Source organism: Esox lucius, chromosome 13, assembly GCF_011004845.1.
Source record: "Esox lucius isolate fEsoLuc1 chromosome 13, fEsoLuc1.pri, whole genome shotgun sequence".
Classification (NCBI taxonomy): Eukaryota; Metazoa; Chordata; class Actinopteri; order Esociformes; family Esocidae; genus Esox; species Esox lucius.
Genome location: NC_047581.1, coordinates 9,849,566 through 9,874,469, shown reverse-complemented (window position 1 = coordinate 9,874,469; position 24,904 = coordinate 9,849,566). Strand labels below are relative to the sequence as shown.

Sequence of the window (24,904 nt, the reverse complement as noted above, 5' to 3'; positions counted from 1 at the left end):
GAGTTTGTGCGTGTGTGTGCATGTGTGTGTGTATGAAAGATTGGTGCATTAGCCTCTCCATGGCTGCCAGAACTCACACTGCATTTAAAGACATAACCTTGGAGAGGAGTCTCTCTTGACAATAGTAACTCTTCTGACACAAACGCACTCTCACTCTTTTGCGATGATTGAGTGTTGGTGTGGGTTTCTGTTTTACTCTCGGTCCGTGGGACTAAAGCAAATCAAGCAAAAGCATGAGAAGAGAGTCTGAAAAGAAGTTTCATTAGAATTAAGGGTTAAGTTTAGGCTTAGACTCTGGGTTGTGGTTAGAACAGGGGCTGGGGTTAAGTTTAGGCTTAGACTCTGGGTTGTGGTTAGAACAGGGGCTGGGGTTAAGTTTAGGCTTAGACTCTGGGTTGTGGTTAGAACAGGGGCTGGGGTTAAGTTTAGGCTTAGACTCTGGGTTGTGGTTAGAACAGGGGCTGGGGTTAAGTTTAGGCTTAGACTCTGGGTTGTGGTTAGAACAGGGGCTGGGGTTAAGTTTAGGCTTAGACTCTGGGTTGTGGTTAGAACAGGGGCTGGGGTTAAGTTTAGGCTTAGACTCTGGGTTGTGGTTAGAACAGGGGCTGGGGTTAAGTTTAGGCTTAGACTCTGGGTTGTGGTTAGAACAGGGGCTGGGGTTAAGTTTAGGCTTAGACTCTGGGTTGTGGTTAGAACAGGGGCTGGGGTTAAGTTTAGGCTTAGACTCTGGGTTGTGGTTAGAACAGGGGCTGGGGTTAAGTTTAGGCTTAGACTCTGGGTTGTGGTTAGAACAGGGGCTGGGGTTAAGTTATTATTTTCAGAGGCAAATTAATTCTGTTTCACTGTTTGCATAGCGGTTTATATAAAGGCAACGGCGGATTACATATAGGAAAAAACTAAAATTAAGACACATTACTAGGAAATAAATACATTTTTCCAATGATAATTTCATTCTGACATGCAAATTCAACCTTTTAAAATGTTCCACTAAATCTAGTCATTAGTTCTATGAAGGGTCAACCGCTTGTTCAAAATGTTCATTAACTATCCAGAATAGCATTAAAGTAACTGAATTTGCTCAAGTAAACATACATTAAAGTGGCTGACAAATCCCTATCAAGCACAGTTAGGCTCCAATGGTGTAGTGAACTTGCAGTTTATTAACATGTTTTACATGTTTGCTATTCACAAATCTCAATAGTTACTGTATCTTCTGAACCACTACAGTACCCAAAAGAGGCAGTACCTTAATTCCCAAAGCCACTGTTTGTTTAGCAATAGTAGTGGTCGGCTGTGAATGAATATATTTATGTCCTTTATGTTTTAACTGAATGTTATGGTTGTTTCATCTGATTAACTAATAGTTTTAATGTGAGAATATGCATCAAAACCATGTATGTGTTTGTGGCTTGCCAAAGAAAAATTCCATCCTGGATGGACAATAAAGTTCAATTCTATTCTATTCTATAAGCAAGTAACCAATCATTAGAAGTAAATCAACTAATTGCCATTATGGTCCTGATTAAATTGATGTTGTCCAAATGCAATTATTAAATACATTCTTTAATCAGTAGAGTATATTAATGCTTTTCACCTGGATATTGGCAGGAAAAACAGCAGTTCCCACTGTCTCTCATAACATCTTCGTATGTCTTCAATATATCTGCTGATAGGAGCATTACTAAGAGACATCCAATTGTTCTATCAAACAAAGACAACCATGAATACACATAAAATGACTTGCAGTGCCATCGATCAAACATGGAGGCTTTGCAAAATTAAACAAAACATGACAACATTTGTTTTTCAGATCTTGTTTGCCCTTTTATACACAATCCGAAATACTACAGTGTGTTGTTTAGCACTCAAATTCCATTCCCACTCTTTGGCCAATTATGTGTGAAACAATGTCTCAAACATGATTCAAACCAACAAAGGGTCTCCCAGGGTGAAATGCCCCTTTAAGAGTTAGATTTGGGTTAGGGATTATTATATGCTTCGAAATTGCTGGTCCTCATTTTGATAGGAAAACAATGTGTGTGTTAATTTTGTGTGGTGCACACAAGAGTTTTGCATATCTGTGCATGTATGAATAACTGTCAGAGCTACTGTATCTGTCATGGGGACCTGTCTCATCACCTCAGTTGAACCACTCTGCAACACTCTTCCACAGTGCTCAACACAACACTCTACACACAGCAGTACAAGTGAAAACAGAATGAAAGCTTCAGAGCCAAGGCTTACTCAGCCATGACCACCAGTTTCCCTGGCCAGAGCGGGGGGCTGCGCAACCTAATAACACGGCTGTGAAGAGACTCAAACTGGATGAACATGAGCTTATCTCCTTTGGAAGAGAACCTCAAAGTGTCCAGAGAAGTGGATTAACTCTCTCTTCACATCACATTAGGTGAATAAACACACTGCCTGGCGTAATATGAAAAAATTGGTTCTCCCCCGAGAAAGTTAAATCAAGTTTTTGCTGAATTCCAATCATGTTAATTGGTAAGCGTAACCCAATTTAAGAAAAAAATATTTTTTTTTAAATATTCATGCATTTAAAATATGTTCCTTGTGCAGAAAATCCTATTACACCCCTAAATTTACCATCACATGAAATAGCTCAAATTAGAATCAGGTGCACCAAATCAGGTGCAAATTATTAGAAACTCATTAAAGAGCATCTTGGGAGGGTCCAACATGCAATCAAGGAAAGGAACTTGTGGTTTTAAACATATGGGTGTGTGGTAACACAATAATCAAAGGAGCTGTCGGACACCCTCAGAAGAAAGATTATTGATGCCCATGAGTCTAGGAATGGTTACAAAGCCATTTCCAAGCAATTTGTAATACATAATTCCACTGTCTGAACGATCATCTAGAAATGTAGAAAATTGCAGAGCCCTGCCAATCTAAATAGGACAGGTCATCCTACCAAATTCAGGCCAAGAGCAGACCAAAAGTTGCACATAAAAGTATTTTAACCCCAGGATAATATAAAGGAATCGATAGGCTGTCATGAGTCCAAAGTGCATGAGTCAAACGTCAGAAACCTAGCCTTCAGGAAGGAATAAGCCTCTACTCTCAAAAAAGAATATCAATACAAAACTGATGTTTTCCAGATGACACCTGGGTCAAGATCAAAACTATTGTGACAATGTGCAATCTGGACAGATGATTCAAAGGTGGAGTTGATTGGCCACTATGCCAAACACCATTTTTAGCGAAAACAAAATATTAAACAGAAGAACCTCAAGCCAACCATAAAGCATGGAGGTGGTGGCATTATGGTGTGGGGCTGCTTTGCTAGCTTAAGGCCAGTCCATCTTGCCATTACTAGGTCAACCATGAATTCCATATTGGTCCAGAGAATTCTTGAAGGGAATGTGAGATGCTATTTAAATGATGTAGGTGGACTTGAAGTGTGTCTTACAAGCAAGAATGCCATCAAACATGACATAGTCGGGACAGTATTGTAAAGATGAGTGGGCAGGTAATTCCAGACAGTTAATGTAAGAAACTGAGAGAAAGTTACAAGAAATAGCTACGTTAAGTTATTTCAGCCGAAGGGAGCAATACCAGCTTTTGAAGGGTGTACTTACTTTTTCCACACTATGAAATATGATTTCTTTACATGAAAAAAAGACAACTTTCCAGGGGGTGTACTTGCTTATTCACTTCTCCTATTCCCGTAAACAGTGTACATTTCACCTCAACTGTTGCATTGCATTTCTCTATATTGAAGTTTATAGATGGTAAATTATCTTAGAGTAAGGTTTTCTATTAGACTAAGGTTTTCTCCTAGAGTAAGGTTTTCTCTTAGACTAAGGTTTTCAGACCACAACAGTGATGTTTCCTGGGGGAACAAGGGATGGGGTCTAGACTCGTGTTTCCATTTATTAAGGATGACTGTTGTCAGACATATTGTGGTCTTCTTGCCCTCAACCCTCTTTTATTTAAGAAAGCTGACGTTGCGTCGTTATAGTAATGACGTCTGGTCAGACAACTGCGTGTCGCTGGCCCCTGATGGCTATGGTAATGGTTGTTAGGACTGAAGTGCAAGGAAATTCAGCAATCTTAGAGGAAAGCTCTTCTTTATTGTTATAACCAATGTGCCCCAGCCAGTTAAGATTGCCTGTGTTAAAATGAGAGTATTTGAATTTCCTCTTCAATTCTATGTCTCGTTTTCTAAGAGAGAAAGAATAAGACAGAGAGAGAAAAGCAGAGGCAAGATACTCTTAACTGTAAAAACCAAAAAATTGTACATTGACACAGATAAGACTTGCCGACCTCAGGATCTCTTCTTTTCAAACTATTTCCTGTGTTGCAAAATCCACTTGCCACTGGCTGGACTGATTGTTTTCATTTCCCTCTCTTGTCTCTTACCCACTCTTGCTTGCAGCCCAACATTAGTTTTTTCCCCGTTAACAATACTAGGTCAGAAATGTTTGTAATGACCTGTCAAACTCACCCCGGTCATGGCTGAAATGGGCTCAATGGAGTACAAATATTTTCCTTTGAATTTATAAGAGCACTACTTATTGGTCTGGAGTTTAATACAATGTTTCAACATTACAAATAAAAATAAAGAGAAAACAGATAACTGTTAAAAATTGACAATAGTGTTTTTGCCAGTGATGTTCTCGAGAAAAGTTATACTTTTTTGTAATTTTTACAAACTAAATGAGCTGAAATGAAAGCAATGTAAAAATCAACAACTTGGATTAGAGTGATATGTCTGATCTCGAATGCAGTGTGTGGTATACTATATCTATGTGTAATCTAGAGATCAGCATTTGGATTTTATTAGGACACACTTCTTAAATTCTGAGGAAATGTGACAATAACAGTTATTAAAAATTAATAGGTCTATACAGCACAGGTAAGCACAGCAGGCATAAGAACAGGTGTTATGTGGTACTGACACTTTATATTAGTTTATTAATGTATGTCAATACACAAAGTGCATACACAAAAGCAGACTCCTAAAATTGTAAAATGTTTAGACAAAATATTCTAGCAATACCTAATACAATCCAACTATGAAACGCAAAAGTGAAATTTAAGAATTCAGTTAAATACCTATATTTACACAAACGACCCAGATTTATCTGGTCCTTCCTGTAAAATGTATTATTTGTTATAATTCAATCAAAATCGAATGGATTAAAAAACATAAAATGTTTGGAGTATCTTCTTCCTCTGTCCAACAGTTGCATGTATTAGACTTGTTTTTAAAACCTTTTAACAATTTCAATGGATGTTGCTACATGCAGTAAACACCTTCAGTGCCTTATCCATTCTGGCTTGTTCAATTCTTTCCGGTAGAGAAAGCATTCAACATTGAGAGAGCAGTCCTATAACTTGAGTCACAGCTCTTCATGGTCGGATACAATCTGCAATCAAAAGTATTCATTTTCCAATCCAACGGGCCGCAAAGTGTGTTTCTCTTCTCTTCCAGTAAATCCTACTCCTCTCTATTTCTCTGCATTTGTTCCTGAAGTGCGTCCCATCAAAGACAATCTTTGACCAGGGCCCTAGGTCTAGTGCTCTGTATGGTAATAGGCTGTGATCTGAAACCGTCTTCGTAGTTAATGTGCAATGCTTGGCTGTCTGTGAGTTCAGTGGTACCAGAAGACTGACTATAAAAATGGTGAATTATTAGCGTAGAAGGTTATTGGCCAGTCTACCCCATTGCCTTATGTCAGGCAGTGTCGCTGTGTGAATCGTAAACCAGCTCCTCGTCCGTACCCATTTGACCGGACTGCCCAGTTGCAGACGAAACCCAGAAGGTGACTTCCAGACAGTGGCAAGGAGATCAATAAACTCATCAGCTCCGTGAAACACATTTGACATGGATAATGCAATCCAGGTTCACCCATTAAATCATAGAAGCATTAAATTCAAAACAAACAAACCCTCGCACAATTTTAGAATCAACCTCAGGAAAAAACTATTAATTTAAAGGTATTTAATTTTGTATGTGTCAGGTATTGAAAAACGGAAATTAATGTGTCATATAATTAGGCACGCCTACCCATTCTTTTTTTTAAGCTGCAAATGACATGGTGCCTTATGGGATTGCACATTGACTCCACTGGAGAGGTCCACTGAAGGGTCTAATTAGCCCATACGCCCTAAATTATTTTTCATTCACTCAGCTTTGGGAAACTTGATCATTTAAGCAATAAGTCATAAGGAAGTGTGATACATGGCCAATATAGGACGCATAAGGGCTATGACGCAAAAGCTAAAAGGTTTATGTCGGAACATTTGTACACGTAGTGAATCCTCAGAAATACTGCTCGGTGAAGCAAAAACAGCCTTTGCTAGAGTGGCTTTCTTACCAAGAAAACATCAACATGTCTAAAAGGTGTATGGTTTGTAACTTGGATGCGCTTTAACTGTTTGAGGCAGTAATATGGCTCGGCAGACAAGGTCACCTAGATTATATTTTCCATTGTTTGTGACAGCGTGCTGTGGTCCTACCACTGTCCAACTAGCTTTTAGTGAGAGAGGAGACGCAGCAGTGCAGGTGGAATCGTTTCCCTATCTGATGTTAAGACAACAGGTCTGCCCTTTATAAAACACCCACGCATGTTTGTGCGTGGGACGTGCGTGTGGTCTTCACTTCCAACATCCAGAACTCATTTGCAGTTATAGGGGAGCATAATGAACTCAGGTAGTATCCATAAGAATTGGTGCCATGTAAACATAGGATGGATTTGACTTACCTTTCCTAATACAGTTGTAGCCCGTGCTGACGATGGCCTGCGGCAAAACACAGCAGAATGAAAGATGCCCACATTAGTAAGTACTGACAGAAACCCCAATAAGGCGAACTACATCCAAGCACAACTGGCTTTAAATATTTATGAACTTGACACTGGGAAAGAAATCAACAACCCATGCATGAATGCCTAGCAGCAGTGCTCCCTGTACCTCAGGCGGAGAGAAGCCAGCCGTACATCCCAAATGGCAACCTATTCCCTACATAGTGAACCACTTCTGACCGGGACACTGAATGCAGAATAAAGTGCCATTTGGTACACAACCAACATGAGTTTAACAAAGAGTAGGGCTAAAAGCCACCTTGCTTGATTTCTAAAGGAACTTAGGGGAAATGGAAAACTCTTAGGACTCTAGATCAGTCTGTCTCCTTTCGATCTTGTGAAAGACAAACAGACAGCTGAGGGAAGGTGGTAGACAGACCGACAGACAAACAGAGAATATGAGATAGAGATGGACAGACAGACAATAAGAAATCCAGACACACAGAGACCTGAGGGAAGGTGGTAGACAGACAGAGTAGAGGAGGTAGAGAGAGGCAGATGGCTGTGGAACTGAGCATCCAATCCCGCGTCACTGTCAAACTCAGAGTCAAGGTGCCGTTGTTTACCCCCGACAATGAGGTGACATATTCTGCCTCACAATACTCAGTCACTCACATGACAAAAGCCTTGTCACTGAAAGCAGTAGAAGAGTAATGACATTGGTCAGCGATTCAATGGTAATTTCATTCTGTTACCTCATTATGTGAACGATATGGAATGCCTCTGTGGAGGCTGGCTTATAATTGAAAAAGATTAAATTAAATTGCTAATCTTCATGTCACCCAGTTGAACATAATTGATTTCACCCAACAGGATGTCCGCATCGCAAATGCCACCCTACTCCCTGTCCACCGCAGTTCACTATTTCTGCCCAGAGCCCTGGTCAAAAGCAGCGCATTAAATATGGTGCCATTTGGAAAGCACACATTTTATTTCTCCTGGAACACCAGAAAACATTCTTCCCTCTCAACTAAATGAATGCAAATCCCATTCCATGTTCAAATCTTCAAACACACTGCATTTTCCTTAGCACGAAAGACGAAACATCGGACCCACTACGAATTGTAAATTCCAAGGATATTCGGTTTAAAAGGAATTGAATTTAAACGGAGAAAGAAGCTTCTCCCGAGTCGCAGTTAGAACAGTGACCTTCAGCGTGACATTTTCCCAGACAAGAAAAATGTCATAGGATGCATCACAAATGACCCAGAGGGTTCAGCATTGGGAATGGGGGGCCTTTGGGATCTGTAATTTCTTTTTAATAAGAACTGCGCCTGTTTGCGCTAACTCACCTTGTAGTGGCTGGACTGACGGCCCTTTCCGCTACGGCTAGCGGACTTGGGGGGCTGCTGATCCATTTGGTCTGGTCCACCACGGTGCGGGCATGGGGTAGCCGGCCGACGTCTCTCACCCTGACCACCAGGTGGCGACAGGTCTTCAGGATCCTCACTGCCTCATCGTGGGGGATGGCCACAAAGCTCCGCCCATTCACCTCCAAAAGCTGGTCACCCACCTGGGCACACATGGAGGGGTTATGAGTGCACGCACGCGCACATGCACGCGCACACGCACAAACACACACACACACATTAAATGTCTTCCCCTGATAACGTCGTGAAAATCATTACAGCCGCAGTCAAGGATGAACCGGCATATTGGTGACAGTAGAGGAGATATCCCACAGCTCAAGGTCTAGCAACAGAAACAGTGGGGCGGAACTTGAGGCACTCAAACCGGCCATGTGTGTAAGCTTCACAAAGAAACCGACCTATTGCCCTCGCGCACACACATCTCAATCTGGATACTGATTTAATTTGGCCCTGGGAAAAGCAGCCACTGGCCAGATGAAGCACGTTTCGTCTCACCGATAAGTACAGCGAAAGCCCATGTGACAATGCTGAAAGACTGCGCGGATTCTAACCATTAAGAAGGCAGGGAAACGTCGCAATGCGCTTTGATTGAATTGTGCACTGAGACCGAATGCTTGGTAATTAAACAAAAACTGCAGGAACGAGGATTTCTCTAATAACGTGAGGCCCCCATCTATGAAAGGAACATCCTTCATAAAACCATGTCTTCTCATAGCACATCCAATCAATGGTCATTATCTCTTAGCCCATTCATTCTTTGAATGCACAATAAAAACACTTGACCGCCACGGTAATTTATACAATCAACGCTCGACAGACAATCATCGTTGGTCTTTGTTTAATGCCCCTCGCCACCTTTCCTGTGAGACATTTAAGATAAGCTGTTTGGTCGATTGGAGCTTGATCACCAATATTATTTAACACATTATCTACTCATCTGCCAGGGGAAACAATTGGCCTCTCGTATCATTGCGTAATGTGATTACTATCTAGCAGGAAATAAATTCACAAGCGAGCAATCTTTCTAATTTGGAGTGCATCAATGTTGTTTATCCCATTTGTCATGGCTTCTGTTAGTGTTTCCAAAGTTTTAGAAGTAGCCTTGGGCTTGTCTAGCTCTCTACCCCTGCCACTTTATTTCACTGTATCTTAGCCATTAAACATTACAAAAAAAATGAAAGGTCTGAGTTAGTCCTGCGTAAAATAAAAGTCCACAGACAATGTACTGTAAGATACAAGCAGGAAGCAGGAAGACACCGTGGAATCATTGGACCTCGGTAGCCTATTCTCCTTCCAACAGAGGAAGTAACGGGGTGATTAGTTATTGACTTCTCCATTCCTCTCTCCCACTCTCCTAAAACTGATGCATTTATATGCAGTGGAAGAATCAGCTCGATTGAACCCCCCCCATAAGTCATCTGGGAGAGAGAAAGGGGCGGAGGGACGGCGGGTCTGGGGTGGGGGGGGGGGTCTACTATAGGGCTATGGTCAAAAGTATAGATTGCCATTTGGGATTCACAAAAGTACACCCATTCCCCGAGCCCCTTGCTCTACTCTGTGACAATATGGGACCACTCCAGCGCACTGTAACTCAGCTACTCGAAGTCGATAGATTGAACCGACATTTTCAACTGGCATTCCATTGATCATCTGAGATGAGGCATGACATAAAAAGGTTATGAGTCACACGAGACAGAGGAGCAATTGACCATACACAATGTTCTTATCTTTTCTCAGAGAAAAGAAAAAGAGACAGGGGGGGCGTGGGTAAGATAGAGAGAAAAGGAGGGGTGGAGAGAGACAGAAGAGAGAGGAAAAGAAAAGACAGAGGGAACAAGAGAATAATAGTTCAGTGAAGAGGGAGAGGATGAGCTGCTATTTTGGGCAACTGAGACAGTTGGCTGATCTTTGATGGTGTTTCTCTAGGTGAGAGGGGCAATATAGAACACGAACGGACCATTCATCCCATAGACATTTAACTTTCTTTTGCCGAGGGGCCTGTCCTGCCCTGTCACTTACCAAAGAAACACTATTTGTGGTAGACTAGTGACCAGGGCAGTGCCTCAAATGAAACAATGTCTATTTGTTGTAGAGTCAGTGTCTCAAAGGAAACAAAGTCTATTTGTGGTAGACTAGAGACAGGGGCAGTGCCTCAAATGAAACCGTGTCAAATGTTTAAATGAAAAGCTCTTGTAAATTTTGCATTGCAATTTCAAGCTGCATGCAAGCATTCTATCAAGAGCATTAGACACTTTTATTTGAGTAGTACCCCATGAAACCTTCCCTTTATAACAATGACCTAAAACGAACCCCAACCCACCTCGACCTTTCCTAACCTAATGATTACACTTTTTCATGATTCCTTCAAGCACTGATTTGGCCGTTTGTTTCTGTGCTGTTTTACATCAATAAACAATATGTTGCCTGTTTCCCCATTTACACTGAAGACATTTTCTTGTGTAATTGTTTAATTTGGCCCTTAAGACCCTCAAGTCCTGTTTGAAAACAGTCTTTTTTGAGGCAAGTATAATTGGCCTTCAAACACCATGGCAGATTTATCATCACTGACGGCAGATAATTATCCCTTAATCGTCTCTTAATTTGAACTCACTCAAAACCTTCCTTTTTTCGACTATTTTGGAAAGGAAAGAAAAAAGGTGCAGTGGGCTCTTAATGTTTGTGCAAAGAGATAATGACGAAGGGTAAGTTTGGCCAACCATCACTACCCCCGACCCTGACTATGCTGAGCCAGGAGACCCAGGCACGACCGGTATGCTGCAGTCAGGATTAGAATACGCAGTGATGAAGCTGTTTTGCTGTGCCACTCGGGAGATGGACAGTGATTTAAACGGGGTCGTCCAATCGTTTAAGCTGCTGGTGCACATGTACAGCTGCAGCGTGGGTCTGAATCCGCCCCTCTGCTCTTCTCTTCCATGTCAAACAAAGCATGAAAATCATCAAAGTGTTGGCCTGCCCCTGCATATCCTTCTCCATGGCTGCATCCTTTTACCAATGTTTTCACTTTACCCCCTCCTCTTTTTATTAATAACTATCTTCTGTCTGATTCCTTGCCATTCATCTTTCCACATATGGATGAACAAGGTACTGTGTTTTATGTATTCAGAGTGATATTTTCAACAGGAACTATTTCACTCCGGAGCGCATATTTAAATTGAGGCTTTCAGAGATGACTCATAACTGATCTTGTGAATTCTCTTGTTCTGCTACAGAATGCGGAATGTGTTTTGGCACTCAACGGCTATTAGTAAAAAGTATTTAAAAATATATTGATATCATCCTTTCTTTACGCCTCACTCGCCACCCAGATTCCGACATCTTCTACAAAGAGCAAATCGTTTTTGTATTCTAATGGGTCAGGATATTGTACTGTATAAAGTTTGGGTAGTAAAATAAAAAAGTAATATTTTTAGAACAATCAACGGATAAAAATGAATGGACCTCGTGTTGATGCACAGCTGTTCTGAAGCTAACAGATTCACCCATAATCTGGTCCATATTGGTTGACTTCATCAGCTGCAATTACAGGCTGTGTTTGCATTTGGAGCATGTTAGTCTCTTTGGCATTTACACTTTATGTACGTGAATGCATTTTAGACAAACAGTATGGAAAATAAAATAAATGCATAATTGTTCTAAAGGCCTCTGGTCAAACGTGTGGGGCTGGGAATTATAGAGGGCAATTTGGCACCTGAACAAACATCAGTGGGCTGGCCTGTTGAAAGAAAAGTTAAAAGGCTGGATGAGCCGGCGTCTGATCCTCGGGGGGAGTGACACTAATTGAAGTCCACGTCAGGACGCACAGATGGAACAGTTGTCTGATCGTCTGTGGCGGCGCACGGTCGACAACAGCTGGGCCCGCATCGGCTGATAGAGGCCCTGGTTGCGGGGACTGCACCTGACTGACGGATTGCTGTTTAACTGGCACTCGTTGATCGAATGGCTAATACGAGGTTTATGGAAACATTGGGAGACGTTTGGCACACCATCGGAGGACAAAGAAGACAGAAGGTCTTTGGTTCGACAAAATAACTCCATGGAGGGTACCCAAAGAAAAAATAGCCTAATGTAGCCAGAAGGATCTGTTTAACTCACAGTCTCTTTCACTACCATTTATAACCAGGACTAGAACATTAATCTGTGTATAATTGGACGGTTTTCAAACCATTCAAATCATTTCATCGGAGCGACCTGTGAGTGTCAACTTATTCTTCCGAAGCCCCGTTTAAAGTGACGGCATAAATTAACTGTAACTTCATCACACTACAAAGCCAGAGGAATGTAATTTGTTCAGCTGTATCAATTATCCTGCTTCTGTATTGAAATTGTAGAGCAGTGTGTTTAGCTTGGCAGTGTGTGTGTGGATGTGTGTGTGTGTGTGTGTCAGCATGCATGAGCACGTTTAATTCCTTTTTATAAACATTAAGCCCAGTATTAAAAAAACTGGTTTGAATTCAAGGTACCAAGATGTTAAAAAATCATGTTTACCAATTTGCCAGTCCAATTGCTGTGGTCAGAGGTTATTTTGTAATTGTAGATCTTCCAGCACTGTTTGGACCCAGAATTCCAAAACTCAAACACTAAACTGATAGCGTTCCTGGCCTCCGTCACTGCCTTCCCTTGCAACAGCCAGCTGGACAGCATAAAGCAGCCTTCATCTTTTCATTTCTCTGTTAAAGAAACGCTGCCAAAATGTCAAGCGCCTGTTATTCAATCTATCAAGAGACCAGGCTTGGATTTAGTGTGGCTTTTTTTTTATAACCCTCTTTCTGGAAGAGTTTTTTTCTAAGTGGGAATGGCATTTTTGAACTCGGCTGAGAGAAGGGATTCAGTGAGAAACGGACAAAGATGCCAGATATCTTTACAGCCCAGTAAGGTCTTGGTGTTATGAAGTCTTGGTTCATACTGTACAAAGCCGATCTCTAGTCATGCCTCATGCAATCTGAGATAAAAACACAGCAGAACAAAGTGAAAACAGACTATGACCAATGATCTGCATTTTGTTTTTACATAGGGGTAATATTGGGGCGGAAGATTGCTTAGCAGTACGAGCATTTGACCAATAACCAAATAGTTGCTAGATCGAAATCCAGAGCCGGCAAGGTGAAACACATTTTACACGCTGGCCTTGAGCAAGACGGTACATCCTTACTGCTCCTACAGTTCCTCTGGATCGATGTGTCTGCGTAGTGTAAAAACTGTAAGTAAAAAGCAGCTGCCATTTTTCAATGCAAGACTGCGGCAGACTCTTAACCGTTCTGCTTGGTCGCGTCTGAACATTACGTTGCTTGGGCGGAACGGCCTCCGTGGGACGCGCGTGGTAATAGCCTGTTAATACCTTGAGCCCGCCCTGGTCGGCAGCTGACCCCGGGTCTACGCCAGTGATGTAGACGCCCAGGCCATACTCCGCCCCTCCTCGGATCATCAGGCCCAAAGAGAGACCGTCGTCCAGGTTCAGGCTGACCTGCCGGGACACACACACACACGCACACACACACACACACACACACACACAGGAACAGGGGTGAACAGTCATATTCATGTTTCAGTGTGAGTGTACTGGTTGATCTACACTGTTATAAAAAAGGCTCCAAAAGGATCACTTTCCAAAGTGTAGATTTTAACCATCATTTATTTTCAACACAGATCCCTTCTGAATGAGTTATCTCTATGCACCTCCAGGTTTTTCCTTGTGTGGTGGTTACAATTAACACCATGGGGTTTGATCTGACCTGCTCTAAAAAGACAGGTGTTGGCATGCTTTAATCTGTGCTTATAAGATAGTTATAGAATATCCCTGCCAGTTGTCCCTTATGTTAGTCTTATCCATTTCCCAGTGACAGAAGTCTTTGTAGGCTGCAGTCTTTAGACATCACCAAACACATTTTCTCTCAGTTTGCCACATGGCTGAAACGGTCGCCAGCTGACCGTTCGAGCATGAAGGCTCCAAACTAGTAAGAGCAGGTGAATTGGATAAGAACGAGCAGGCGGAAGAGGAGGGCAGGACAAAGAAGATGAGGAAGAGGAGGGCAGAAATCAATATGGGCTACCCACCAAATATCTAGAGCTCTGTACCAAATGTCAGCTCTCCTGGCCTCTCCTGGCTCTCCCCTCACTACTTTAGATTGCAGCCTTATAAACCCCTGGATAAAATGAGTACCCTTCATAGTGGATGACTAGTGTGCTATTTGGGATTGCAGAGCGAGTGTTGCCCTGTGCTTTCCTTTCGAGCGCCTGGCTGCCCACTTCTCTCATCTATTGATGCAAAACTGCACTGTCAGCTCCTCAGACCAGCCAGGCGGGCGTACAGAACACAGCTTTGCACAGTGCTGCAGATTTTGACGGAGACTCTGACTACGACCAAAGCAAGCCCATTGCTCCCAGCAAATTTAAATTCACTAGATAAACTGTAGGAATCCTGGGTTAGCCATGGGGCAAACTTAATCCTATAGATAATACATTTTCTCCCCTCATTTGGAAGAGACACAGACGGCCTGAGAGGTTCCGTGCGTTAACGTTGACAGTGATAGCCTTTCTCCGGACATGGGCCAAAGACCATGTTCCGGCTGTGCTAATCTTAGCCCAGGGGCCAGGCAGGATTTGATATGCATATGTGTACCTTAAATTGTACCGTGTTCTTTATATAGTTCACTGCTTCCAACCAGGGTCCGTAGGCTATCAAACAACGAAACATGATGTCATTTGGAAAGCAGCCCGTTGGAAAGGCGGAGCCAGGAGGCATGAATCTGTGTCAATAGAAAAACAGGTCTCTACTTCGTGTGTCGGAGGGAATGACTGATGTCATCTCTGCATCTGTATATGCTGTCATTTGCACAGCATGGGTGTTGTCAAGGACATTCTTTATAGTGTCTGTTTCAGATTGAAATGTCCCACTCCCTGAAAATGTCCACCCAACGCGGCTTTACATCCAAGGCAAGTGATCGCGAGGACGAATATAGAAACGAACCATATAGAGAATTCAAAAAGCATGGCCTCCAACGGCATCCAACTCACCGTCTTCTCAGTTCTCTCCTTCCCTGTGCGCCCCGATCTCTGGCTGCCTTGCCGTCCCACGGTGCTCGGCGGCTCCTCTTGCTCCAGGTCGGACGGAGGTGAGACGCTCCGGCCCTGGGGGTCAACCCAGGTGTAGATGTGATTGGTCACGTAGCCTCCAGGGATACGCCCCACGGAACACACTGACATGGCCAGCTTCTTACAACCCTTCAGCACCTGGACATGGAGGGAAGGAGGATTGTGTCAGAACACACTATTCGGGCCAGAAAGGGCAATTTATTTTGGGCATGCCAGTGGAAGATGGAGGGAATAAAGGTGGAGGGGAATAAAAGGACAGGGCTCATTTGCTGACTTCAGTTGTGACGTTGCTCCGTTAAACACCTCGATTAACCGCGCCTCACGCTCGTATTCCACTAGGATTTATTGCCGGGTGGAACTCTGCGATCGTCCTTGTAAGTCTAGCTAAATACGTAAGTAGAGGTTCCAACGCATTGTCTGGCTGTGATGTTGTCATCCGCCGGCTGTCGATACAGACGCTGTGTTATTGTCCGCTCAGGATGAATCACCGCGTGGGCCGCCGTCATCCCTCTGTCATTGACTTCGCCGGGTGCCGTCTGGAAACAGCCAACCCCGCAGTGAGCGCAGGGAGCGTCTAGCTGCGGCCACATCACTCAGCTCCATTATGAGTTGGGGACGGAATTAGAGTTCTTTCTGAGTGGCCGCAATCTGACTCATCCGCACCAAAGTAGCTACGGCAGCGACACACAAGGACACACTGAAATACACACACGCAGGGTCAAACACTCAAACTCAAACACATTCAGGAGATGCACGCACGCACACACACACACACACGCACACACAGTCTGAGAGGCCAGGGGGATCATGTGGTGATTAGAATCTCCCTTGAGGCACCAAGCTGTCCTTCTCTATGGAACGATGATCTAAACCTCACAGGGAGAGAGGGGCTGGCCTAAAGACAGAGAGAGACAGACAGGCAGGCAGGCAGACAGAGACAGGCAGACAGACACGTAGATCGAGAGACAGTAAACGAAAGACTGTGTGTGAGAGAGAAATATACAGAGACAAACAGACAGACAGAGAGAGGGCAAGACAGAGTTATCTGTATCGGAGAGTGGCAGATTGGCTTCTTATTACATCTGTTCTTTCTAGAAAAATAGAGCCAATTGAAAATGATCGTCTGCTCCAGGTGTAGCGAAGACATCAATCGAATCCAACCGAAACAATAGAAATGTCATGGCAACGCTACTCCCTACCTCAACTGTACAATACCATAGTATTTCTCTAACTGACCATGAATACAGTAATCCAATAGAAATTGCCAGTCCTCAGTAGGTCTGTGGTACAATGACAGCATAGCAACTATTTTAACTGCGGCCACGGTACTATTAATTCAACACAGTGCTCTGACAGACTTAGGTGAGGTGAAAGCCTGTCATAGAGGCTCCCACTAACACCAAGGAAAACCAACTTTAGCCTAGCGTATGGTGTTTCTTTCAAGGTGCACATTCTAGTAGGTTTTGATTAAACCTGCATTGTCCTTCAGGACATGGCCATTAGAACCAATGTGTGAGATTAGTAGAAAAAAGAAACAGCATCTCATCTCTCTTCCTTCCTCTCTCTCTCTCTACCTCTCTCTCTCTCTCTCTCTCTCTATCACTCTCTGCCTGGGCAGGCTTGGTAGAATCATACATAAAGACAAGGTTTGTGTGATGCCCTGGATATCGACTAGCCCTGAGACAAGCCCTTTATGAGAAGCTCCAACACTGTCTGGAATCATAATAACAGCAGGACATCTGCTTCCTCCGTCTCTTTGTCTCTCTCTTTCTCCTTCTCTCATTCTGTCTATTAGAAACTGGTTAGAAACCTTGAACTGTGTTCATGAATATGGAGTTTTCAGGGAGGGTTGTGTTACTGTAGAGATTTGGTGTTGTTTCTATTAGCTTTTATGTTTAACCTTGTTTTTGTTTGTTTTGGTGTTCATTGTCTCGTGGGCTACTAGACCACGAGACCCGGGGGGGGCACGCACTGATGAACACTGACACACGCACGCAGCTTGACGTTCAGACAAAACCTCTTTATTGTACCGTCCACGCGCGCTTTCCCCCACCCCAGCGATTGGCAATGTGACATTTATGACTCCGTCCCCAGCACTGTTGATGAATGCCCGGCGCCTGCCTCAGCGCTGTCCTACCTGATGTGGCGTCCCGCCAGAGCACGGGTCATCCATCACCCTGCGCCGGGTGCCCCTTGATCACCCAGACAAACCAGCTGACAACCACCCAAGGTCTGACTCTGGTTAGGTCGGGCCGCGCAGATTTTAGCCTGGAGCTCTACGGATCCTGGTCCCAAAAAAGAAATGACTGTTTAGGATGCGCCCTCTGTGCCTCCTCTGAGCTGATGAGCCTCTGCCGGGCCGGGGCTTGGTTTCCTCAGTCAGTCACACATCCGTGGGACCAGCTTGGGTAGTTTCATCAATATGTGTGCGCGCACGTCTTCCTGGGAGTGTGGACTCACTGCACGGACACCCCCGAGGCTTGGCCTGTACACACACACCGACACACCCCCCCCACCACCGCCAACCTCGACGTCAGGCCTTTAAACAGGACTGCGGTGCACCACTCCATCAGTGCGGTTGGAAAGGAGCCAGCGACTCTGGAGCAGTCCACAGTGACGTCACTCCACAACGCCGGCGGCCCGGACGGGAGAGAATGAACCCAGGTCGTGCGGGTGACCTTACAAGACCCAGCGGACTCAGTATGAAGCCCTTTTGACCCCCTTTGAGTAACCCAGGGTGACATTCATTCTCAACTCTTTTCCACTCCGTCAAGCCTGAGCCCGGGTGGAAGCAAACTCCTGCAGCAGTCCCAGTCCCGGCAGATAGTTCCAGAACATTACGTCATGTGGGCAAGCTGAGCTCTACCCCCAAAAGACTGCAGACCCAGAAACACAGTTAAAACAGGTAGGAACAGGAAGGCAAAGTAGAGCTGCGTCCCGATTTCCAAACAGCCGCCAGCGCCTTGGGCTCTGGACAGAAGTAGCGGACTAGCTAGGGAATGAGGTGGCGTTTGTGATGTCTCATGCACCTGAGGGTTGGTTTGACAGGCGTCCCACACCTTTCCTCTCCCAATCATTTTTCACTTTAAACAGGACTACTTGTGCTCTTTGACGATATGAGAAGTACCTCTTTCGCTTTTATGGGCTTTCTATTTTGGGAGTTCGGAAGTGGCTTACGCAGAGATGACAGAATTGTATTGTGACATATCCGTAGATTGCATAATTTTGGATAATTATAGACATGTGAGGTGATCTCTGAGTTTCTTTATAGTTTGTATGACTAGATTATTAACTACAAACACATGATACAGAAAAATAAGGAGGAGGCACTTGTCCAGAAGTCTGACTCAAATCTAACAGGAAGCTTTAGGGATGGTAAAAGGTCACTATGTCCTAATTCACTGTAATTATCTACAAGTCTGATGCTGCATTCAGTCGATATGTTAGGCTTTCTAAATGCTTTTTAATGTCATAATGACACATTTAAATGTACTGGGGTGTACTGGATATAATTGGGACTCTGTCTAATCATAATTAATTGTACAGACGCAGGGTTCAGACGGACAGACTGCTTCCCAAATGGTACACTATTCAATAAGAAGTACTCTAATTTTGACCAGATCCTATGGGGGTCTGTAGTACTACTTTGGTGATTAGGTACAATTTAGGACCAATCTGTGTTTAGTCACTCTTTATTATGGATGCTTAGTGAAAATGCAGACAGTGTGACAGACAGACAGTCAGACCGACAGATGGTCAGACAGACAATGTTTTCCTTGGTTCTGTTTATAAAACCATCTGTCCTTCCAGCTCCTAAGACCTTCAACCTCCAATTAAATCTTTCCCATGCTCCACTGCATCTGACAGCCCAGAGTAAAAGAGACAGCGTTAAACCGAGCGCTCCACATTAAAACGTCACTCCTATAGGCCATTATGGTCCTAATCAATTTGATTTCGACATTAAATCAATGTATTATACACCTGAACCAGATAAAGCTAAGAACAATCCAGAAACACCGCAGCTCTGCAAAAGAAGGGAGTTGCGCACAGCCGACACTGTACGCTTAACGACTCCAGAAATAATGCTAGTACAGAATTACATAACGAAACACTGGTGAATTACAGGATCTCTGCAGAGGCTTCGAGCTGAAACAACACACTGAACCATTCACTTTTTTCAACAACACCATTACATCACTTTTGAAGTATACATTCAGTCAGAAGTACACTATCGTCTTTTCTATTCCAGGCTGTTTGACAGATGTGCTGCAGGCAGCGAACTCATACAGGGGGAACGTTTGCCAAAGGTCTGTTCGGTAATGAGCACAGCGGAGTGTGACACTCAACTGCTTTTAGGCTATAAATGTCTCTCCTTGGTTTTCCACGGATGCAGTCAAAGTTGGAGTGGGCGTAAACAGTGTACGTCGCTCTGTTGTAGTTGGATGGGTGGATGGTGCTAGCTGGATAGATGGAGGAGGAGGAGGATGTAGAGGATGAAGGGCTTTATTTATAAGCAGGAGGGCGAGGGGCTTGGAGGAGGGGGGCCACTGGAGACAGAAGGGCTCTCAGTTGCTGGTTGACAGGAATTTGCTTGGGTAAGAAAAAATTGAAATATACAGTGTGTATGCTATATCTTAAAGCCATGTCACTACTGAGCCATTCCTTCACTCCAGAGTTCACCCTAGGCAGTGGCATTTTTATATGTAAAAAATTGGTGGGGCACAAACCATTTCAAAATATAGGATACATACCAGTAAAGCTACAAAGCTCCTTCTTGCTACTGATGTGTTTATTTAACACATCAACAAACAGTGTGGCTCCACAAAACACTTTTAACGACAGAGCGGCTTCTATCAGGTGTTCTAGTACACATACTTGAGAGAGAGAGAGAGAGACCTTCTTCTGTAATTGCTCTCTTTCTCTCTCACACAAATGTAAAATTACCACTGTCACATTTACAAACCTAAATTAGGAATACAACCAACAGGGCCATACGCGAACAGCAATCAGCTCAACGATACTGAAGGCCACAACGAAGTGGAAAGACAACTTTTAGGGATACAGATCCATTCCATGACAACAACCTTAATAGATAAACATGGACACAATGACACTCGTCACTATCTATATCAATCGATCCGGCACAGAAATATGACCAATGCACGGACCAGCAACACAAAGGCAGGATGATAAAATATGCTTTCACTCACCAAGGCTGAGGGCTCACTTGAAGAGAAAGGTGGCACAGCGGTTCTTCCGCTGGGCAAACTTTTCGATTACTTTAGGAATGTAGCTACTGAATCAGTTGGCTTTCGATGGACAACATGGCCAATGCATTGAGTCGTGGCTGTCCCATGGTATTGCGAGTGAAGGTTTTTACCCTCTTCAAGGTGGAAATGTTCCTCTCTGACTCAGATGTTGTCATAGGTGTTGTTAGGATAATTTTCAGCAGAGGAACGGTCTCAGCAAAAGCCTCCTCTAGGTTGTTCTCATGGATGGATCTTAACCGAGACAGGGCCGTCTTACCAGTGTGAAGCTCAGTGTAGCGGTTCAGAGTGGTCAGCTCAACTTTTCCTCGTTTCCTAGAGGCCATAGTTTCACCACACAGTCAAGCTCAGATGTAGGGAATGACAGGTCAAATTGTGGGAAGAACGAGCTGTCAACCAGCTTGGCAGCGATCAGGTGGTCACTTTGTGAAAACCTCTGCTCCACCTGGGAGATGACTGTGTCACATGCCTCCTTCATCACCGGCACTGTGTTGGTTACTCGTCGGCCTGGCTCGTCTGTTCCATCGTGAACGGTGGCAGCCTATTCATCAATTTGCTTCTGCAAATTCTGGACATTCTCCTTGAAACGGGTGAGCTAATCCCAGATGCATCGCTGCTCTGTTTTTGCAGTGTTTTATATAACATCAACTTGCTGGATGTGTATGCTTCACTTATAGTGGCCTCATCCCATCCTGGTTGTGTGCGTATATCCTCCATACACAGGAGCAGCGCAGCGCGGTTTTCCCAAACTGCATTGACAGTTCTATTTTGAAAGTTCCATCCTTGGAATGCGTCTCTGTGTTGCCTCAGCTAGTGCAGCAACACGTTTTGGAGCACCAGTGAAAAATTACGTTTTGGAGCACCAAATTAAGGGTTTCAAACCGGTGCTCGAGTATGAAATCCACTTTATAAATGTTCTCAAGTTATCTTGCGTTTGTGAAGATAACAAACTAGCTAAGACAATCTACACTCCTCGCTCTTCTTGACGATTACTTTTGGCGCCAGACAGACAGCAAATCAGGTCTGAAATATTAAATGACGCTGTAGTGGGGCTACCGGCTGTCAGCCCCACTTGGCATCAAATTTGTGTGATCTACATTGATCACACTAACATTCTGAGCATGCGTATTAATATTTTCACACATTCAAAATATACACTGCATTGTGAGAGAGGGGCTAGCCCCATATTCACGCTTAGCTTATGGCCCACTACTGCAAACTTGAATCGGCAGAACGCAGTCTGAAGCAACAAGGCAGGGACCAATGAACTAAAAATGAACAAAAATCCTAACACAAAAGATATGCAATTTAGGAAGATGCTATAATCACAGATAATAAATTATAGGAAGTAATCTTCGAGAAATAAAAATAACATTATTTTGTTGCAGTTCTTTCTGGTTTTTTTGTCAGGTGTGCCCAACCTGCCCCTAATGACCAATCGCCCCAACCCCTAGGAACTAATTTCATTGAACTATTAAAGGTTCTCACAAGAAAATATCCACAAACTGAAGGCACGAATATGAGCTGTTGACCAGCAATGGTTCTTTGCGGAATTCCAGGGGTTCCTGGAGGGATCTACAAGCAACTTTTAATTCGGAGTGTGTTCAAAATGTTCAAATCACATAGCTGACCTATGTATGGGTGCCAGAGTTAATGTTAATGTTATAATATTTACAGCGTCGATTTTAGCCGTCATCATAAAAATGTATCCGGCCATTCAGCAACGGTTGCATGACTGAGGGTATGGTATATCACGTAGGAGTTCCAATAAAATTGATCTGGTAAATAGATGCGCAAATTCCTTTGGCAACAACAAAGAAACTATTCTTACATTTTATTAGCATTTCTGAAGTACCACAGTGGAGAAACATTGCTTCTCTGCACTCAATGTACATATTGTGGACTCAAGCAAGATTGATTTCCAAACTAATAAGCAAACAAGGATTGCATAAGAAGTGATGTCAAGCCAAACAGCAGTGATGGAGTGTGTGTGCGCGTGCATCATATTGTGTGTGCGTGTGTGTGTTTGTGTATGGGGGACAGCATTCATGTAGCCAGGGTAAATTGAAGTAAATTGACTGTCACCTCAAATCTCCTTTGCCAGCTGCTTTCCCCCATTCGTTCATCCATCACTGTTAACACATGTCATTCCTTTCCAAACAGACCTTCATCCATCCCCCTCAGGCCTTCATCCCTCTCATCCATCCATTCTTAGCTACCCCGGGCCGAAAGATAACAAAAACTAAGATATAATTGTTACAATACTCTCTCTCTCTTTGCATGACCAGATGGGTGTTTTTGGACAGGCAGAGGGTCAGATTGATTTAATGTCCCCCTACACCTTGATGTTGGTCTGCTACGAGTAAGTGCTGTTGGAGAACACTGTGGGAGAACACTGTGGGAGAACACTGTTGGAGAACACTGTGGGAGAACACTGTGGGAGAACACTGTGGGAGAACCGAGAGCAACGTTCAAGGACACTCCACAACAGCCACTGAAAATGTAGTCTTATCGGAAGAAGTGGCATTGTTTGAAAGGGCGGACTGCACGTGCAGTGAATAGAGAAGCTCCAAGAAACTCCAAGAGATGACTGACAGACCCACAATTCTGCAACTTCAACACCTTTTAGAACAGCTGAGTCATCAACCACAGTAATGATGCGGTAATAATGTTGCCTTTAACAAGAAACATTTAGAAAAATGCCACCTATGAATGCAGACATTCCCCTAGCTTGATGACATTAAATGAGAATGACAAATCCCCAGAGAGCTGTATCAACATTCACACTCTGTTACAGTACCAAAGCCACAACCCAATTATGGCACCAAAGCCACGGACCGATTACAATGGCATAACAGTGATCCAACAGGGTTGGGTTGTGGCTTTTACCACAGAATCACTCTAGTCACCACAAGCTGTTAAAACATGCAGGCCTCAAAGACAGATTCCTCTGTTACACCACAGCCTTTCATCAGTCTGACGACCATTTAATGGAATGAGCCGAGTATTCCCATTTCCCACCAGATGGCTCCGGCTCTATCCCAAGTGGCTAGTTCTTCCCTATGTAGCGCACTACTTTTAAACAAGGTTTAGTTAGAAGTTGTGCACAATATGCGGGGAGTAGGTCTCCTTTTGGTTTTCAAACCCAGGCAGGTTGAATGACATCTATTAAAGAACACACACAAACTGGAGGGTAAGTTGCAAGTAAACAAAGGTAATGAGGCAAAGAAGACGAGCGGTAACAAAGCGTGCATTAGGATAGAAGAGACGGCCTGTTATGTGACTCGGAGCTGAGAAACTTAAGCCCAAAAAAGAGATGGCTTAGAGCATCTTTGTTCCACAGGGAATTCCGTAGCAATTAACAGAGCGTTACAATAACAGCCACTATTGGTTTTACTATGGCTATTCAACCATAATAAACACAAATTAGTCCATTGCACGACTCATCTAACAATGTTTTGTATGAGATATACAATCTCAGTACCACAAAAAAAATAAATGTATGCTTTTACAGCAATATCTACTTATCGATTTGCCTTTAGCCAAGATGTGAAACAAAGACTAAAGCTGAGGACCTGTTTGTCATAGCGCGAGGATGTCAAATGTCTGCGCGCCATTCGTTATTGGGCCTGTCAATCTTCATGGACACTAAAGTCACTCTGCGTCCCAAATCGTACCATTAGGAACCATCCCTCTGTCTGATTCTCAGACAGCCTGATGCTCTAGCGGCTCGGCAAATCACACATTTCATCACCGCTTGTCTATCGATCCATCCGCTCCACTGGAGTCTGACAGACAAACGGGTTCTGGTGTGTTGCCGGACCATACATTATCTGTTGACATGACTTCCTCTGTAGAAGGCTGCCGAGTTGGTATTCCGAGAGAGCGCAGAGTGAGATACACTGTATTCTCCAGGGTTGACAGGGAGCAGAAAAAGGACATGAGGAGATAACAGTGAGATCGAGAGCAATATTGGTCCTGAGAGAGGCAGAGAGAGGCAGAGAGATTGAGACAACGAGACAACAACAGAGAGAGGAGAGGGAGAAAGATAGTGAGAGAGACATAGGCATTGAAAGAAATAGTTGAAAGCCCAAAGTGGCAAAGAATGGATCACAGGTGAAGGGTGAAACGGAAAGAAAAATGAAAAAGATGACATGCAAGAGTCGGCTTGGATAAAGGGAAGCTATGGGACAGACAGTTCAGTAATGAAGCCATGCTGGGACACAGTCAGTCAGACCTGGGGGAGATTTAATTTGTTCGGGCCAGGGTAGAGGTAACCTAATGGGGGACTATAAGAGCTCTCAGACTACCAACAGTAGAAACTAAT

General features: G+C 43.7%; 1 protein-coding gene across 2 annotated transcripts in view; it reads right to left on the bottom strand.

Annotated features, from left to right (window-relative positions):
* LOC105023352 (whirlin) overlaps nt 1-24,904 on the bottom strand; it is a 54,552-nt gene that overhangs the window by 17,804 nt on the left and 11,844 nt on the right. For both annotated transcript variants that reach the window (XM_020052213.3, XM_020052214.3), the window contains exons 2-5: nt 15,233-15,448; nt 13,557-13,682; nt 8,123-8,343; nt 6,732-6,768 (exon numbers count right to left, since the gene is read on the bottom strand). In XM_020052213.3, the coding sequence (XP_019907772.2) occupies nt 6,732-6,768; nt 8,123-8,343; nt 13,557-13,682; nt 15,233-15,448 (600 nt within the window). The remainder of the gene's footprint in view (nt 1-6,731; nt 6,769-8,122; nt 8,344-13,556; nt 13,683-15,232; nt 15,449-24,904) is intronic.